Source organism: Strix uralensis, chromosome 25 (genome assembly GCF_047716275.1).
Source record: "Strix uralensis isolate ZFMK-TIS-50842 chromosome 25, bStrUra1, whole genome shotgun sequence".
NCBI lineage: Eukaryota > Metazoa > Chordata > Aves > Strigiformes > Strigidae > Strix > Strix uralensis.
The window spans coordinates 5,496,369-5,514,651 of NC_133996.1; the positions used below are offsets into that span (position 1 = coordinate 5,496,369).

At 52.0% G+C, this 18,283-nt stretch overlaps 1 protein-coding gene across 1 annotated transcript; it reads right to left on the reverse strand.

Moving 5' to 3' along the window:
- Nucleotides 1-26: 26 nt before the first annotated feature.
- CAP1 (cyclase associated actin cytoskeleton regulatory protein 1) lies at nt 27-13,506 on the reverse strand. Its single transcript, XM_074894744.1, has 13 exons — nt 13,429-13,506; nt 7,952-8,064; nt 7,519-7,619; nt 6,982-7,059; nt 4,968-5,111; nt 4,786-4,871; nt 4,139-4,244; nt 3,854-4,031; nt 2,987-3,174; nt 2,658-2,781; nt 2,476-2,558; nt 1,817-1,960; nt 27-1,448 (listed from the first exon to the last, which is right to left on the reverse strand). The coding sequence occupies exons 2-13, from the start codon at nt 8,043-8,045 to the stop codon at nt 1,365-1,367; spliced, it is 1,410 nt and encodes a 469-aa protein (XP_074750845.1). The 5' UTR covers nt 8,046-8,064; nt 13,429-13,506; the 3' UTR covers nt 27-1,364.
- Nucleotides 13,507-18,283: the final 4,777 nt, after the last annotated feature.

Consider the following 18,283-nt stretch of genomic DNA (forward strand, 5'->3'; position numbering starts at 1 on the left):
CCCCAAAGAGCAGACAAGAGCCACTGTAATGAGCAAGTTGGCATTAACTTTATTCTATCTTCTGTATAATCTTAAGTACATAAGAAAGGTTTTTTTCACAAGCCTCAGGAGAAGACGAGTACAAGTCACAGGACAGTCTCAAAATAAAAAAATTGCATATTTTTTTTTTGTAAGTTTTGTCCTAGAGAAAAAGAACATTGACACTTTACAGAGGAAATGCTTTTAAGATATGCTTATGCCACCCGAGGCGTTGGAAAAATGAAGGTCAAAGCACGTGCAGCTCCCTTTATGGGTCAGTACAGTACTGTGTGACTTAGATCCATCACTCTGCTCCAGGGCCCTGGAACAGAGGCTACGAGCTTCCACCAAAGGAAAGAGCCAAGCAACAGGGGCAGGCTGAGAGGATTCACTTTATGGGGACTGATGGCAGATGAGGAAGAGAGTGATGAACCCACCTGATCCAACTTGGGTATTTTACAACACTGCACTACTGACCCTGGAATGAAGGAGACCCTTCCTCTGCAGAAGGGGACAGGTTCAGAAGAACCATCCTGGAAGACTGAACCTGAGAGTTCAGCTGCTCTGAGAAGGAAGCCCTGGGGCAAAGATTCCCTTTTGAGGTTGGAGGGCTCACGGAATAAGAGGTGCTCAGCTCCAAGCTACCAGCCAGACTGCTGGGGGGGGGGGGGGGGGGGTAACCGCCGTTAACTCCACTGCAGTCTTCCTGTGGCACTGGTTAATATAAAGCCTCCTGTCATGGCACAATCAGAAATACACTGAGCTAGTAGGAATGATGAAAGAGAAATGAGGGTGGAATGCTACGGCCCAGGTCCTCAGCCTTTGGTCCAACAAAGCCATTCCCAGGTCCTGTAATGCCACCAGCTCCATAGAGCTGGAATTAGCAGCTTCCAGGACCTTCTTGAGACATGTGCCATAGCAACTGGGTACTCTGGACCCCGACAGACCATTATTTGTTAAAAAGGGGACAACATTCCTCTCACACGAACAGTTTGCTTAAAGGCAATACAAAAAAAAACCCCGAACAACACTCTGAAAGCCAACTGCCAGTACTGGCTGTGAAGTTCACTGAAAATCTGACCTGATCAATTGGTGCAGTTAGATCAGACAAGGGGAGGAAAAAAAAAAATACACCTTCCTGCTAATAGATGTGGACAATCACTGACCCGCCACCTACACCAAACCCCAGGCAGAGGTATTTCAGTGACGGCAGGTAGCTGTGTCTCTCGGGTAGAAGAGAAGCAGTTTGAGAGCAGAAAGGTACAAGAAATCTAAGAGAATCATCTGAAAGCAGATTTGTCCCACAGCAGGGCCAGGGGAGGGCATGAGCCTTGGAGCTTTTCTGCTTAGCCAGCAATTTCTGTCACAGTGGTAACCAACTTCTGACCGTTCCACACTGTCTTGAACTGTTCTGGGACAGGGAATTCAGTCTGGAGGGTAAAAATAGAAATCCGTTGTCAAAAATCAGTTTATGACTGAGACCAGCAATTACTCCCACTGCTTCAGGCACTTCTTTTCTTAGATACATGCTGTGTCCCTTCCTGTACCACAAACACTGCCTGTTCTGCCCCCAAGAGATCCCGAGCAAACAGCAGCTCTCACAAAACTATCTCACTATAAAGACAAACGACTTGAGTTGCTGTTTTTAACATCTGATCATCATTCGCAACCTCCACAGTCTAGACTTGTCCCTCCAGACCTCACTGTAACTGACATTCCCCGCAGGGCTCAAAAATACTAATTCTGCCCTGTGTTACCCCAAGCAGAGCTCCCCAAGGATTTTAAAACTAACACTTACAAAGTCACCACCCTCTGTGGGAATAAGGACGTTCATCTCTGATGACTTGGCACTGACGATTTCGCAGTCTAGGGAGCTCTTGCTCAGATACACGTGGCAACCGTCTGTCTTGTTGATGGAAATTGTTGGCACTTTACCCATTACCTAGCAGAGTGGTCAAAGCAACGGTTAGAGGAGCTTGAACCAGGCAACCACAACATTTTTCTTTTACACTTGCCTTCAAGGCAAGAGGTTTGACTCCCACCCCTCACCACCGCAGACTAGCTGGATTCAAATACTCCCACCTTTGGCAAAAATCTGAAGTTATTTCTTGTTTTGGTCTCTTTAGAACAAAACTACAGTGAACGTTGGGCAAGTTGACCATCCCAAATCAGATACCAAAACCAGAATCAGAGTAGATTCTACTGCCGCCCACCTCAGAGACTAATCTTTTACCTAGAGCCCTGAGGCAGCTCAGCGAGGCCAATTTCAGTCCTTTCCTAGCTGCTGGGCAGGGTGAGCTGCAGAGCAGCAGGACAGAGGGTGTTTCATGAATGTTCTCCACAGATACACATTCCTGTTCTGGAAATAAAACTACTCCAAGAAGCACATGCTACAGACGCCCTGTTGTACAGTGCAGCAGTCACACTCCAGGCAGAGAATGGGTTGTAGGCACTCACCTGAACTTTAACGTCCCTGCTGTTTATGATCTCTACAATGCCCACCACGTCATCGAACACCAGACCCAGCTTCTTACAGTTATCTGCAAAGACAGAGCAGGTCACAGAAAGGTTTTGGAGATTCAGCCTTCTGCACACACACACCAGCACCTAGAAGCAGTTTTCAGGGTTTCTCCACTTACCGAGGGTGATAGAGTTGATCTTGCCTTTGATTTGGAGTGTACTATTTGTGCACTTGAAAACATACGCTACCTGCTTCAACTCTGTGTCACTGATTACCAGGTTAGTGGCATTCTCCTGGTTTTCCTGAAAAGGCAGGAAAAATGCACTCGATTTTTGGAACGCATACCAATTAATCCATGAGAACAGCAGGGCGGCTCCTTTAAAAGCAAACTGCAGCACCTTCAGGCTGGTGCCTCTCACAAGAAAGGTTTTCAGGAGACCCCCCCGCCCCTTCCCTGCTACAGAGCTCCCATCTCTCAACGCACTCATGCTGACGCCAGGCACTCACCACTCTCCACTTTTTGCCCTCTAATTCTAGCAACGCAGGAGCCTTTGGAGAGGTTTTTTGGGAGGGATTAGCATTACAGGCTGGTTTGGGAGCAGTGAAAGGTTTGGGTCCACTTCTCACAGGACCCCCTTGGTTCTTCAGTGCTGGATTCTTGTGGGTCTTCATGTCATCTGACACATGTCTTAAGCCTGCAAGAGAAATCAAACCTGAGATCCAGCTTTCCTCCGAGAACACCGTTCCACAAACACCAGGCATCAGTAATTACAACCACCAGCATGGTAACATTTTTCAAAATGCAAATAAATTAATAAGGCTAGGTCTAAGCTGAGCTCAAGCGTGAGTGACAGCAAGTGAAAGAGCAAGCAAGAAACACTGATGCAGTATTGACGAGAACACCAGATGTACTGTAGGACCAGAAAATGCCAGCTCTTTCACTCTGCAGCTGGAAAGAGCCCCAAGCCAAGCACCTCGCCTTTGTTTGACGTCTGTCCTGATACACGAACCAGGTAACACGCAGAAGAGATAAGTTCTGTGCAAATATGAATAGGTGAAAAACGGCACCTTTTGTACTGGAGACGTGCAAGCAGCCAAAGGGCTCCCTCTCTCCATTCCAGCTAGATTGATCTCTTGCTACACTTGACAGATGAGACTGAGAATTCTCTCTCAGATGTGCTCCCTTTGTCCCTGTGAACTGCCTCAGGGCTGCTTCTGGCTCCCACAGCCTCATCCTCAGACCAGACGGTCTTTTGTTACTGCAAACCTACTTCCTAAGCAGGTGCGTTGAGCCACAGCAGCAAAACAAGGATTCGCAGCACAACGGTACCGTCGCTGGTGGCTGCCCTCCCGCCGTGAGCTACTTCCACCTACCAGAGGTGATGCCTTCTCCCCGGTTGATCTGGGCGAAGAGCGCGGAGCGGGAGGCAGAGTCGTCTGTGCTGCAGCTCGTGGGGGCAGGAGCGGGCGGGGGAGGAGGGCCTGGTGGGGGAGGCGCAGCCCCCGCTGGGGGAGCGGATGGTGATTTAGTCCCTTCTGTTGCTACAGGACCCTGTAAGAGGCCAGCAAGAGGAAAGGCAATTGCACAAGCTCCATAACTGCTGCAATAATCGTGCAATACTCATCTAAGAAGCTCCTGCAGATGCAGCCAGCACTTACTGTTTTGCTCCAGGTCAGCCCTGTGGTGTGATACTCTTTGATATAGGCCTGCAGCTCTGTCCAGATATTCAGATAAGCTTTCACCCAGTCCACTTGCTTTTTATCTCTGAGGACACAAGGAGATCATGAGGTGCATTTGCCATTAAAACCCAAGGACTACAGTTCTTCACAGCTCTCCAACCTCTTGGCCGACAGGCAAGACCCAGCCTGGAGCAGCACAGCAGCCTCACACCTCCAGCGCTGCGTTCCAGCTTCAGGATTAACCTGGCAGCTGCAGGCAGGCAGCCCCAGCCCTGCTCTGCGCCCTGACTGACCCATTTTAACTGGGGAGTCTGGTACTTCCAACAAGACCCATTCCCAAGACACAACCTGCTGCTCTGGGAAACGGTTCAGCCCCCAGATGATGCTGAGACAAGAGTGAGCAGCAACGCACTTGCTATCAGAGATTCCAGCTGCAGCATGAGTGCAAGGAATCTTGTCCCTAAGGATCAGGAAAGAACAGCTAGGTGAGGCTTTATAAATATACCCTGCCTTTAAAAAGAAGAATGAATTAAAGACCAAGGCAGCTGTGGTTAGATACTGGAGTAGCCCCTACACACCCTGTTAGCTGTGTTCAATGGCATCGTTAAGAGAGAAGGTGAACTTACACATCCTTGTACTCCTTGAGGATCCGGTTGGTATAAAACATGGCAGCATCAGTCATTTCCTTCACATAAGGACCAGGCTTCGGAGCCTAGAGAAGAAAGAACACATTGACATGGAAGAGCTGACCAGGGAGCCAGACTTCTCCCACCAGCCCAAGGAAACCACTTCCCACTGGAGTTCTTACCATGGCCACCCAGCCCAGGGCGGGGATGCTCTCGCTGACTGCCGATAAGTGATTGAACAGTTTGCTACCACGGTTCTTCTCCCTGAAATTCTGCACCGTCTGGATTTGCTCTGAAATCGGCTTCAGAAGTGATGAGAACGCATTCTGCAGGACAAGAGAGACAATAACAGTGAAGCACATTAGTATTGCTCTGGAATGGCCGCACATCTTCATGGGTGGCTCTGCTGAGATGATGGTCACTCGGAGGAAGATTCCAACTGGCACAAGTTACTGCTGCAGCTCCTGTCCAGGCTTGGCCCTCCCCATGAGCCGAGCTCGATCCCACCACCTAGCTCCCCCAGGGCTGAAGTCATAGCTCCCAACCGGATTGGTACAATGGGAGTACGCCAAGAACTGTGACTCATGTTCAATCCAAGAGACACTGACAAAGCTTGTTAGTAACGAGGACAGAAATAGCATTTGCCTTTCCTGGATTCTTTTGTTCCAAGACAGTTTGTCAAATTTTTCCTCTCCTGTACAAACCCTCAGAGAAAGGGGTGCTATGCAGGTTTTTGCAGTCTGGGATCTACAGCCTGCATTCCCATCTGAGTCGCAGCAAGTTCTCAAGTCACCCTATCAAGCTAGACTTCAGGATTCAAGTTATTTCTCAAGTCAATCTAAGCCTTCAGGATTTGGATGACAGGAATTTTTCTTTGTGTTGTCCACTTGGAATGCTGACTGAAAGTGCTTAGAAGTCTTGTGGTCAGAGCAGAGCAGCCAATTACACACTTCCAGAGATGCCTTTTAGGCAACTCTTCTTTCCTTTAAGATCAGAAAGTCTCCTGCTGGTGGCAGCAGCGAGGGACAAATTTGGGCAAAACTTTCTTTTCAAAGCCTCGGCTTTTCCATTTGCTGTCCCTTCCTCTGTTTAGATGAAAACAGAGAGGTTCCAAGGACCACTGGCTAGGCTACACTGCCAGAAGCTCCAGCCTAGCGCCACTGGCAAGTAACATGATAGCGAAATTCTTTGCCACTAGCGATGAGAATTCATACATTCTGCATTTCAACCTGGCTACTCCAGAACTGACTAGACTCCTGCAAGACAACCTGCACAAAGACCTACACTAGATTAAGGCTGTTGTTTGTTCATAACCCTTTATTTAAATAATGTGTCAGTGGAATTTGTAAGCAGATTCTCAGACTAGAGGCTATGCAGAGCAGCATCCCAGCAAGCCCGGTGAAAGATAAACAACACTCCAGTGCTGAGTTTGGGGAAAAAGATGCAGATCTATTTTGCGGTGAATAGGAAAGTAGCACAGAAATCCAGCTACCACAAGGTAACAGTAGAAGCCATGACTGAGGCAGATAATAACTGCAAAGAAAAGCAAGGTGGGATCCTGTTGCTCAGGAAAAAACAGTTCTCAGCAGGGAAAAGCCAATGCATTCAGGATCAGATTCTCAGTCACACATCCTGCTGAGAAGCAGCAGCCTAGGGTAAAGTGTTAAATTACTCGCTAAGGACAAATCAATCCTAAAAGCCTAGCTATTATTCAGAGGCCATTCAGCAGAGACAAGTGTCTGTTATACTTCAGGAGTTTGATGCCTGAAAGTCTATAAGCATCACATAATGAAAAGCATGCTCTAGGCAAATCCCACTGTGGCTCCTGTCTGCGATAAGTTCCTGTCTGCAGGTTGCATCTCAGGGAACAGTGATTGCGCCGTGCTGGTGCCAGGTGAAACTCGAGACAGACGCTGTGAGATGACACTCACAAGCTGCTCCAACAGCTACAGAAAACTCGTTGCTCTAATGACTGGAAAACGACAGTTCTGCAGCTCTAAGAATCAACCTCCAGAATCCTGCCCAGTATCGGGTGAGCACACGGAACAGTTCACGCTTTCAGCAAGTGCCACCAGTCCTCCTCCGGTTCCTCGCTTGGAGCAGCTGCAACGGCCCAGATTCCCCTACACTTGCAGTCGTCCCCGGCTCCGAGGTAAGAGCATACAAGGTTTCTGAGATGTGATTTCCCACACTTACCTCTGTTGGCTGCTGATGTTGAGACGCCATCACCAGAAGCGCCCTCTCACTCATCAAGCCCGCATGAACCATCTCAGCCTAATAGAGAAAAATATGAGAGAACTTCCCTTGTACCCAGCGTAACGCTAACAGTCACTCACGGAGAGTTCCTAGTCTGTAAGGAAGCTGCTATGCTGATCTCAAAGCACATATTTTCAGAGACACCCATCCTCAGAGAAAACTCACAAGAGCACAACAGCTCTTGGGCTGGGTAGTTTACAGGCCTCCCAAAGGCACACACCGAAGTCTACAGAGAGCGCCAGACACCTAACTGCCAAAGATTTCAAGAAGGAGGTTTGATTTGTTGTGTGTGTGTAGGTGGCAATCTGCTGGAGGTTATCTGGGCATCTGCATCTGTTTTGAATCCTCAGGGATTATAAACATCCTAGAATACGGCGCTCAAGGAATGCAAACACTGACAGCAAACTTGGCCCTTAACAGCTCTGAAGAACAAGCAACATCTATTTAGAGCAGAGGGAGGAGAACGTGAGTCCTTACGTGCTTCTGCACATCCCCGCCAACTTCTTTGCTGATCTTGATGTATTCAGCTACTGGGCCAGCCAGAAGGGCATCAAAAGCCTGCACGTACTGAGCCACCCCTGCGGAGAAGGAACCAGAGCACAGGTATCACCGAGAGGCAGGAGGCTCAGCCCCGAGCACGCAGCTGAACGCAGACGAGGGAAGCGTTGCAGGCGCAGGAAGTCCTTATCTTAGCAGGATGGTAACCGCAGGCACCTCTGCGTTTGCACAGTATCTGCTGCAAAACTCACTTCCCCTCTGCACGCTGGCAGTTCATCCAACAGCCCTTCGCACGCCCTGTGCGAGCGCCGCCCGCTCTGCCACAGCTCCTGCTGGCGCCCGACACTGCCGCACCGCCCGGCTTCAGCACAGGGTGACGGGGGGGGGTGTGTGTGTGTGCTTTGGGCCTCACCTTTGGAAGAGACATCTGCACACATGCCAGGTCCTTGGCACACCGTCTCCAGGCGCTCCACAGCCTTCTCCAACCGTTCAACCAGTCTTTCCATATCTACCGCTGTCCACAACCTGCAGACAGAAGAATTATTCGTGTCCTCTGACAGTATAAAACTGGTAGGCCAAATATTGAAGAGGGTTTAACAGCTGTCTGGTACAAGCTCTACCAGTTCCAGAAGAATAATTTCTACCTAGCACCCTGATGATGGGCAGCAGGGTACCCTCAAATTAGCAGGAACGTTCGGATTTCACAACAGCCATGCACACAGCCACTTTCTATTGCCACAGTCACTCTGTAATGGCCACATAGTCTTATTCCATTGTAAGGACTTCTTACATGTACAAGGACACTAAAACTTACATTTTCTAACCTTGTACTCACACCACTCAAGAAAACAGAAGCCTGCACAGAATCTCACTGCAGCCAGTGCTTGGCCAAAGTCCCAGCTGTGACCATACAGCAAATCAAGTACAACTGCTTCACTGAGAGTTCACAGACTTCAGGTTAGAACTTCTGGGTTTGATTCTGCAAATGCATCTGCAGAGACCTCCCACAGTCCTGAATTCCTCCAAGGAACATCTGTAACTCCAGCATTGCTACAGCACAGAGCATCAGCGTGCAGAACGAGCCACCCTGGCACATGCAAAGATGAGCAGCTGCAGAAGCTAAGGCGGCATCGCTGCTTCTACAACAATGCGCCCCTGTTCATCCTCTCCCTCTGCAGACTTTGGTATCTGAACTGCAGAACAGACTCTGCAGGCACTGCACAGGAAAGAGATTTAGGTACGTAAATCATTTGCAGTGTCTCGTCTGCAAAAGTCTTAAGAGTCATATAAACTTTCCATTAATTACTGCTTTGCAGAGACTCTGCACCAAGGAGCAAGACAAGTCACGCTCCAAGCACACTAACGCACAGGGAATGCAGGGAGGGAGCAGCAAGTCACCAATTGCATTTTTATCTTATCACCACTCATCCAAAGATTTTACAGTATGAATCACGACTACAGCCTGGACACAGCTTCCTTCTTACTGCAACAGTCTGCGAGAGCTCAAAACCCTGCCTGGAAGGGAAGGTCCTTCCCAGCACACCCAAAAAGGAAGGCAGGGTTTACCCAGCTGCACCGATGAACTGATGCTAGATCTCCCTCAGAAAAGAAACCTGAAGTTCTAACTAGGGTTTTGCTTTTGCTCACAAGTCTTCTCAGCCCTGCTCCAAAGTGCATGTTTTCACCCAATTTCCAGAGGATGTGGGGCAGATCCAGCATTAGTCACAAGCAGCACTGATGTCACAAGACAAACAAGGCCGTTTTCCACCCTTCTTTTGCCTTCTTGCATCAGGAGAAACAGCACCGATGTGGGGGGGTGGGGAGAGGCCACCCCCCTTCCAAGAGGAAGAGTGTGGTTTCCTTCTCTGTGCAAGAGTGAGCCAGCGGAGACACTGTGCCTAAAACTGGACAGCAGTAACTGGATGACTTCCAGATACAAAAAAAGTTCAGAGAGGCTGAAACTTGTGGGCGGTCACCCATATAATCAACAGTAATGAATACCTCTTTTTTTTTTTTTTTTAAATTCTGTACAATGTAGGAATCCTGACCACAGGATCGTCAGCGCTCTGCTGCAGCCGAGGACGACGCATCCAGAATGGGGCTCACGTCTTCAAGTGGGAGCGCAGCCAAGAGCTGGGCTCTGCCTCCCCCGCTCCCAGCACACTAAAAGAAGGGTGGTTTTTTTTTTTTCCCCAAAAGAGCCACCTGTTAAAGAAACTCTCCCATGCTTCAAGAGCACAGCAAGCTAGAGGGGTGTAACGCAGGGGTTTCAGGAAGGACACCAGGTTTACTGAGCTTCAGGCAGACAAAGCTGCTGTTCTGCACCACTGATCCCCACCACATTCCACACGAGGCTCTAATCTGATCAGCCCCATTACCGAGTCACAAACTGCATTTCAAATCAGGATTACAAACCAGAAAGTCCAGATGGAAAGCTGCTTCCGACCCCCCGCAATAAAACACGCTGTTGCGAGGAGCAGATCGCATCAGTTCTAAATGCGCTGTCGGGATTAATGTCCTTTAACAAGAAAGGATTCCTTGAGATTCATATTCCTTCCAGTCCCCTTGCCGTTTGACACGTCCTTCCCGGGTTTTCCTGACAGAAGCCATAAACTCACAGAGCTTGGCACCAGCTTTGTAAACCTAGCACTATCTGGCAGATGGTGAACTCATTTTAATTTCTGTTTAATGGGCAGCACTAGGACAAGTTGCAAGATAAGTCACTTGGTAAACTGGCTGCAAAATCAGAACTAAGTGGAGGCAGCACAAAGTCCTAGAGCAGGCAGCTATAGCTCAGTTACGCCTCGCTAAAGCTATCTTGACTCACCCTTACTATGCTCTTTGCCCCGTGAATGCAGCTCTTTCTGCTATCTACATACCCATCCAGAATGAAAGAAAAAGGTTTAGTTGTAACTAACATCAGCAGTCCGAGTTTGCAATCCGGAGATTAACATTTAGCAAGGAAAAAAAAAAATAAAAAAATCACAAAGTAGACCTGTCTGGGCTACATCTAAACAGTGTTTTGTCACTTTGAGTGCAGAATAATTTGTCAGTAAGTGACAAACTGACTTCACAGATCTCAGTACAGTACATATAATCGGATCTCATTTGCCTTCTTTAAAGAGGAAGCTGAGACACACAGATCACTGAAGATTCACTTTTGTTCAGCACATCATCCTGTGTTCAGGAGGAATGAGAAAGGCTTCCAAGCTACGCCTGCAGCCGAGGGTTAGAGTTCTCTAGCTGCCAGGCGTGGAGTTGAGATGAAACGCTCCCTTTTGGGACTATACTGCCGGATTTCAATCTAGGTCTTGTTTAAATTCAATTGAACTTTGATTACCAATGGAGCAGAAGCTATGGACTCGCAGCAAACACATATTTCACCCTGGGCCAGAGAGTCCATTCATTTTCATAGCACATTTGGTTAAGCTATTAACTAGCCTTTATTTCCATCAAAGCTTGGGAACATGGTTTTGAACACACTGTACAGCAAAGAGGCTTTCATCTACAGCTAGACTGTTTTGATACACTGATCAGAGCAATAAAGGGAAGGGATTTTATTTGTAAAAACACTAGCTATCCCAAAGCTGATCCTGTATAACAACACAGTAAGAGGAGTTTCCTGTTTGGAGCACATCAAGGAGCCGGTGTCTCCCAGCCAAAGACTGGTCCTCAGAGGAGCAAGTGCTCATAAAACCAGCAGAAATGAAATTCTTCCGGTTGCCTGAGACACACTAACCTGAGTCCCCACTTAGACATTCTGGAAGACGCAAATGTTAGTTTTATAGCCAAAGCAAGTCAAACCTACGCCTCTGTTTAGATTCAGCTTTCGTGAAGCCTGACAAACTGCTGTCAGCAACACGAAATTTGCATCAGCTACTTCCTGTTTCTACAGGCAAAAGGAATAAAGATGGGGCGACTAAATTAAGAACATACCACAGTTTATTTCTGAGCTGACACTGGAATATCTCAGGGGATCAGCTACCAGATGATTTCCAACATTTATATCTTCCAAAAGTCCAAAGAATTTTTTTTTAAACAGTTCAGCTCATCAAGTAAGGAATTATTTGAAGCAAGACAGGACTCAAATGCCTGAATTTAGTCAGTTGTCAGGACCAGCCACGAACACAAGACAGCTACTGCTAGTCCCAGCAGCTGCCAAGACAGAGATCTCTGCTGTTTATAGTACAACAATACTTGCTGACACTGCTCCAGAACCCACGGTGTCTACTTCTGGTATTTCAGATCTACTTTGTTTAGCAAATCAGAAGTGCTTTAAAAAAAAAAAAATCCACTTGGACCTTATTTAAGCTCTCCCAAATAACAAATTCTACTGAAGTCATTAAAAACGTTTTTTTGGTATTTTTAATCAAACATTAAAAGACAGTTAAAGTATCACTTTGCTCCACGCTACAGCCAGCACAAGGACTCCTTTTTCATCACAATTATATGAAATAGGAGATTTGCACTCGCCAGACTCTGTTGCTACGCTCCTCTCATTTCCATTCCCTGTCAGGGCGATGAATCCACCAGGGAAGTAACTGAGGATCTCAGAACTCAGCTAAATTGGACACAGTACCAAGCTCCAGATCAGGAATTCAGAGCATCGCCCCTCGTCAGCATCCCTCCTGAGCTGTGCCTGCTCAAGCAGAGGCTGCTTGGCTGAACTTTGTTACATGAATAATAGGGGATATTTTTGGCTTTCAGAAAGCTCAGCAATATGCCGGGGACACAAGGATCGCCTCAGAAAGAAAAAGGGAATACAGCAGTTTCTCGACGTCACAGATTCCTGGTTTTCAGTGACGTGTATCTATAGCTCAAGTCTTGAAGAATTCCAGAATCCGATGCGCAAAAATCCCGTGACCTGACACATGAAACATCCATAACGGTTTTTTTCATTTCAGTAACACAAAATCCAAAGCAATCACTTACAGTTTTATCCCATCCTAATCACCACCAAAACGCAAAAAGGCAGAAGAAAAACCAGCAACAGGCTGAGACAAGAACTAGCCCAAGCCCAATAAGATGGAGAGTACCTGGGAGCACAAACTGCAGAAATATCCTCGCTTCGGGCTGCGGCAGATCGGTCCTGTCGCAGAAAGCTGGATACATCACCTGGGCACACACACCTCCCTGCCCCAGCGAGTCACCCAGCAGCTACCGGCACCGGTAACGCACCGGGCCCGCCGCTTTCCAACCCTCCCGCTCGCCGCATCACCGGGGAGAGGCGGCTTTTGACCGAAAGCCGCCCGCACGCCCCGACCCCTCTGCCAGGGGACGGAGCCAGAGCGGCCCCAGCGAACAGGACTAAAGGCCTCTCGGTGGGGCTGTGGGGGCAGGTACAGGCCCCCCCAGCCCGTCCCCCCCACCGGGACGGCGAACCCCGCCGCAGCGGGCTGAGCAGCGATCGACCACGGCGGCCCAGACCCCGATAATTTATACCCCCCGCCGCCCCGGGGCAGATTTCGGGCGCAGAGACACCCCCGGGCCGGGCCGCCGCGGCAGGAAGCGCCTCCGCTCGGCGCAGGAAGCCCCACGGAGGCCCGAAGCCGCCCCACGCGGTACCACGGGCGGCGGCGGCGACCCCCGGTAACAGCCCTACCGGGGAGTTTTCACCATTCCGTGACTAAATTAACCCGAAACCACCGCGTTTAACGGATTTACCCCCAACAGCCCGCAGGAGCCCCTCCCGCCTCCCTGCGCCCGTCCAACGCGACCCCAGCAGCGGCGGACGGGCCCCCCCCCCACAACCCGGGCGGGCCCGACCCCTCACCGGCGCCCTCCGGTCGGCCCCGGCGCTACCGCTGGCGGCTCCCCCCAGCGGACTCCTCCCGCCGATACCAGCCCCGGGACAGGGCCCGCAGCCCCCGCCGCCGCCCCGGCTCTCACCTCCCGTTCGCGCTCCCGCTCCCGCTCCGCCGCCGCCCGGCGCCGCCCAGCACCCCCCGCGCCCGCCGCTTCCGGCCCCCGCCCCGCGCGCCGGAAGTGCGCACAGCGCGGGGCGGGGCTTCAGGCGGCCACCGCCCTGCCATTGGTGGGGGGGTAGGGGGCGTGGCCGGAGAGGGAGAGGGGCGGGGCATCGATTGGGGGTGGGGCCACGGAGGTGCTTGGAGGCGGGGGGGCGAGGGGCAGGATGGGGCCCAGGACCCCCAGGGAGGGCCCGGGACCCCTGGAGAGGGCCTGGGGGAGGGTGGTCCGGGGGTCCTTGAGGTGCCCGAGGTCCCCACAGAGGGGCTGGGGGAGGGCTGAGAGCCCCAGCGGGGCAGTTGGGACCCCCCCAGGGCAAGTCTGGGGGAGGGCTGCAGACCCCCCAGGAGGGGATGTTGGGGTGGTGGGGTCCTCAGGACGTCTGAGAGCCCCTGAGAGGGATTGAGCGTGGTTTGGGGTGCTGGGAGGAGACAGGACCCCCGAGAGAGGGGTTGGGCTGGGAGTTGGGGCCCTAGAGATGTGGCTGGGGGCTGTGCCCTGGGCCCCTGGGGTGGGGTTAGATGGGATGAGCCCCCCTTGGGGAGGGGGATCGGCTCAGTCTTGCAGAGACAGGGCTTGGCTGGGGTGCAGGGCGGCCTGTGCTGGGGCTAGGAGGGGGTGGAAGGGGCACATCGGGTCTTCCCAAATGGTATCTGGCTGCGTCGGGGGCAGCTGAGGTCAAGACCCCTCCAAGCTCCATCTGGTGGGTACAGGATGGGAGAAAGTTCCCTCTGGAGAACTGCTGAACCATTGAAAAAAGCTACACCCTCGCCTCGGGGTAAATCCTGGGGGCGCTCTCTGCCAGGGGTGGTTGTCATTGCTGACTGTGTGCAGCAAAGATAGTTTTACTTCTGGTGTGTGCTGGCTCATCCCAAACATCAAACAACTCCTATGAGGCTCCCGTGCTTCCCTGGCTACAGAGCCCTTTGGAGCCTTGTGCTCACAGACCCTCTTTGAGCCGAAGGTCTCAAAGCACTTGGCAGAGGGTGGATAAATATTGTTGTCCCAGCTTTGTTGCTGGAGAGGCTGAGACCAGGGCAGTCAGGGGAAAAATAACTCGGCGTCAGGAAGAGGTCCCTGGAGGCAACATGGGATTGTTCCCACAGAAGGCTCCGCTGTCTGCTTTTACCATTAGGGCTCTGAAAAGGTGTTTGCTGCCATGGTTAGAGAAAGGGCAGCAGTTGTCCCTGCCTGCCGTGAGGGACGGGGGCTTTGCTCTGTGTTTTTGTGTCCCAGCAGCCCCAGGGAGGGAGTTGAAGCCGCCCTCGAAGCTGGGGGTCTGTGCAGACAAGCAGACAGAGCATCTGTCCCGGCGAGGGCTGGGACGCGTCGACAGGATGGGAAGGAGGAGAAAACCCAGCGAGGTCGCCTGACTTCATCACCGCTTCCTGCCCTCTGCTCTGCTACCGTAGATGGTCACATCTGCCGCCGCGCAGGGTGGAAGCGGGGCCTGTCCACGCCCGAGCTCCCGAGCGGAGCTCTGGGCTCTCTCTGGGGGATCCCAGCCGGGGCAGGCGGGAGTGGGGCCAAGCCTGGGATGGGCTGAGGGCTGGGAGCGGGATCGCTGGGAGCGTGGCTCTGCTGACATCTAGTGAGGTTGTCTCCTCCGGCTTCACACTCCCTGTGAGCTGGGGAGGTGTTCAGAACCCCTGGGAGGGTTTGGTTTTTCTGAGCAGCCAGTGGATAGGAGTTGTGTGTCTTCTTGGTGAAGACGCAGCTCACCACTGTCCCCCCTCCCCTCTGTGCAGCCCCCCCCCAGCTCCCAGCTGCTGCCCCGGCAAAGCACATGGAGCCCAGTGGGACCTGCACCGCTGTCCTCGCATGGTCCTTCCCAGTTAGGCTGAAGCCTATAGAGGAGACATCAGCTCCCTGCCGTCACTGATGCTGTTTGCCTGGTTTTCTGGTTTTTGTGCCTCGTTTTCCACCCTGCCAACACCTGATCTGCCTCTTGCAGCTGTCTCCATCATGATCAGACACCTTAGGATCAACTGACATGATGCAAAATAGAAAATAAGGTACAACCACCTCTTTTCTTTAGGTTTTATAGCATCCTAAAACAGTCACAGCAATGAAGCACCAGCCACGTCCTGCCTCACTGGTGCTGGGGGGACCAGTAGTCCTTGGGGGCAGCACGGGCAGGAGCTGTCCTCCTGAGCTGCATGTGTGAGGAGGAAGTGAGACTGGGGAGAGGAACTAGAAATAACTGGAGAACGGGGAAGAGGAAGATCATGGCTCGCTGGGGATATCGCAACCCAGGCCCAGGCTGGTGTGTTTGCTTCTGGGGTGGGTCCAGTCACCTGAATATGGCTCCTGAAGGAACAAAGATCAAGTTCCTGGTAAGGCTGGGTCATGGAAGACCTGCCTGTTTACAGGAGGACTATGAACCAGGTCAACGCTCTGTGGGGGATCCCAGTGCCCCTAAACCACGCCAGCCTGTGGCCATCACTGTCCTGTCTCCGGGTAAAAGCTTACAGCTTCCGCATACTGCTGCCAGCTGGTTGGTGCTTCGTGCCCCTCTCCTCCACAGGAATATTTGCTTCTTTTTTTAGCCATGAAATGTCTAAAATGCCTTTGTGTCCCCTAGACAGAGCCCTTTGACTTCTTGCAGCCAAAGGAGAGCACTTGTCCCTGCTCTGTTGTGGTGTGAGGAGAGCACTTGTCGAAGCTCCAGCCCAGGTCCTTGTGGTGCTCAGCAGCCTCCGACTCCTCTGCAGGAACAAACAGAATCCTGGCAGGGGCTAAGGCAGTCCTGTGCTTTCAGAGCTCCTTGAGACATCTCTGGTTAAGGCTAAGCCTGAGTGCCGCCTGGCGTGCAATGTTTAATTTCCCAGCAAAGCTTCAACCCTGGGAAAAGGGAGTTTCTTGGTAGCAGGAAACCACGTCACTGCCCCATTAGTTTCTGGCCACGTACTGTAGCACCTTGGCTGCTTACATCCTTGGCAGCAGTGGTTTTGTAAACCATTAACTAAAGCCCACCAAAATAGGTCGGTGCCCTCAGTCTCTGTTTACAGACAAAGTGAGTGACCTCAGACGGGTGACACAGACAAGATGACCCCGGGAGACAGCTGAATGCCTCTGTCCTGCACCCCTTGGGCTGCACAGCTGGCCCTGGGTTAACTCTGCCTTCCCCAGCTGGTGACAGATCCCATCACACCTGGGGATCAGCATGCTAGGGAGGTGGACCTGCTCACCTTGACCCACAGCACCAGCAGTCCTGCTTCTCCCCAGAGCTTCCCAGGCTGAGCTAATTTCCAGCTGGATCTGTTCTCTGATCCAGCCCCTCTGGAGACCATATCAGCACAGTGGGGTGGCCGTGCTGTCAGACACCGCTTTCCATGGGAGCCTGTGCTCGGTTCAGCTTGAAGCGTCTGTGAAACCAGCCCTGGGTGATTTCTGCTGCAGTGTGGGGCACGCAGGTCCCTCCAGCCCCGGGGTCAAAGGAAAACCTGTTTGAATGTTTCATACATCTCTCCTGCTGCAAGATAAACCCAAGGCTCTTTGCCCTTTCCCTGAGGATAAGGAGGGGAGTTATTCCTCACCCTCTGCAAGGAGAGACTTTTCAGACTTTCACTTATCCCCTGTAGGGTAAATAGACACAGTGTGGCTGCTCTCACCTCGGGGACTGCCCCTCCACTCACTCCTGCTGCCTCCCACTGCCTCAGCCAGGAAGGGACCTGCATCTTGGCAAAGTCACCTTTGGTGACACACAGAGGATGTAAGCCCAGTTTTGCAGGTTCATGTGCTGCCCTTTGGAGGCTACAACTGACATTGGCTTGGTTTCGTCCCCTCCTCAGTCGCCTCCCCAGAGGAGTGTTCTGTGGTTGGGGTGAAGGTCTGTCTGTGCCCCATCACCTCCCAGCCCCCTCTCCACCTTCCCCCTGGCACATCCATCCCTGATGGCACGTCACTGGCTCACCTCAGTGCTGCCCTGTGGTGTGGCCAGGGCAGCATCCTCCTGAAATGCCCCTTTGAGAGCTCTGTGCTGCAGGAGAGGCAGAGCTGCCCACCAGTCCAGGCTCAGCCACGGGCACTGGGAGTTGGCACTCAGCTGGTTTCCCCAGGGCTCAAGGGGAGCCTTGCAGCTTGTCTCCGGAGGCCCTGGGAAGGGGTATGGGGTGCACTGACGTACTGTGATGAGTGTCAGTGGAGAGAGGGGTGCCCACAGCAGCCTGCCCTCCCTGCTGAGCGAGCCCTGGGTGCTGGGACGTGGGCCTGCACCCCTGCCAGGCTCTTTCTACGAGCCTCACTACTCCCCTGCACCTTCACCAATGCACAGTGAAAGGCTCTTCCCTTTGTGAACAAAAGGGACCAGACAACCTGGTTCCCTGAGCAGAACAGAAATCCTCTGCTCCCTTCCAGGATGGGCAGCAGTTCCCCGAGTTCAGGGGAACGCTCCCCAAGCCCCTGGCCCCAGCTGGCCCAGGAGCCTGTTAAAGCCCATCAGCTGGGACTCGGGGCTGATTCCCAGCACCCACATATGGTTTCTGGGCAGCACAGCCCCAGCCCATATGCTGTTCCAGGCATCAGCTCAGCAGGTGCTGAGCACACAGCTGACACCCTGCATTTTCCATGTTCTGGCTTTGATTTCACAGGGCCAACGCTGCCTGTACATCAGCCCCGACACGTGGCTCACCCAGCCGGCACAGAGGACGCAGCAGCCATGTAACTCCAGCTCTGCAGGGAGGTGCCTCCCAGACGCTTGGGTGCATTTGCTTCAAGGTTAGTGTAGATTAAGCCGTAGCACAGCTGCTGCTGGAGGCCAGCTGTAGGTGCAGGC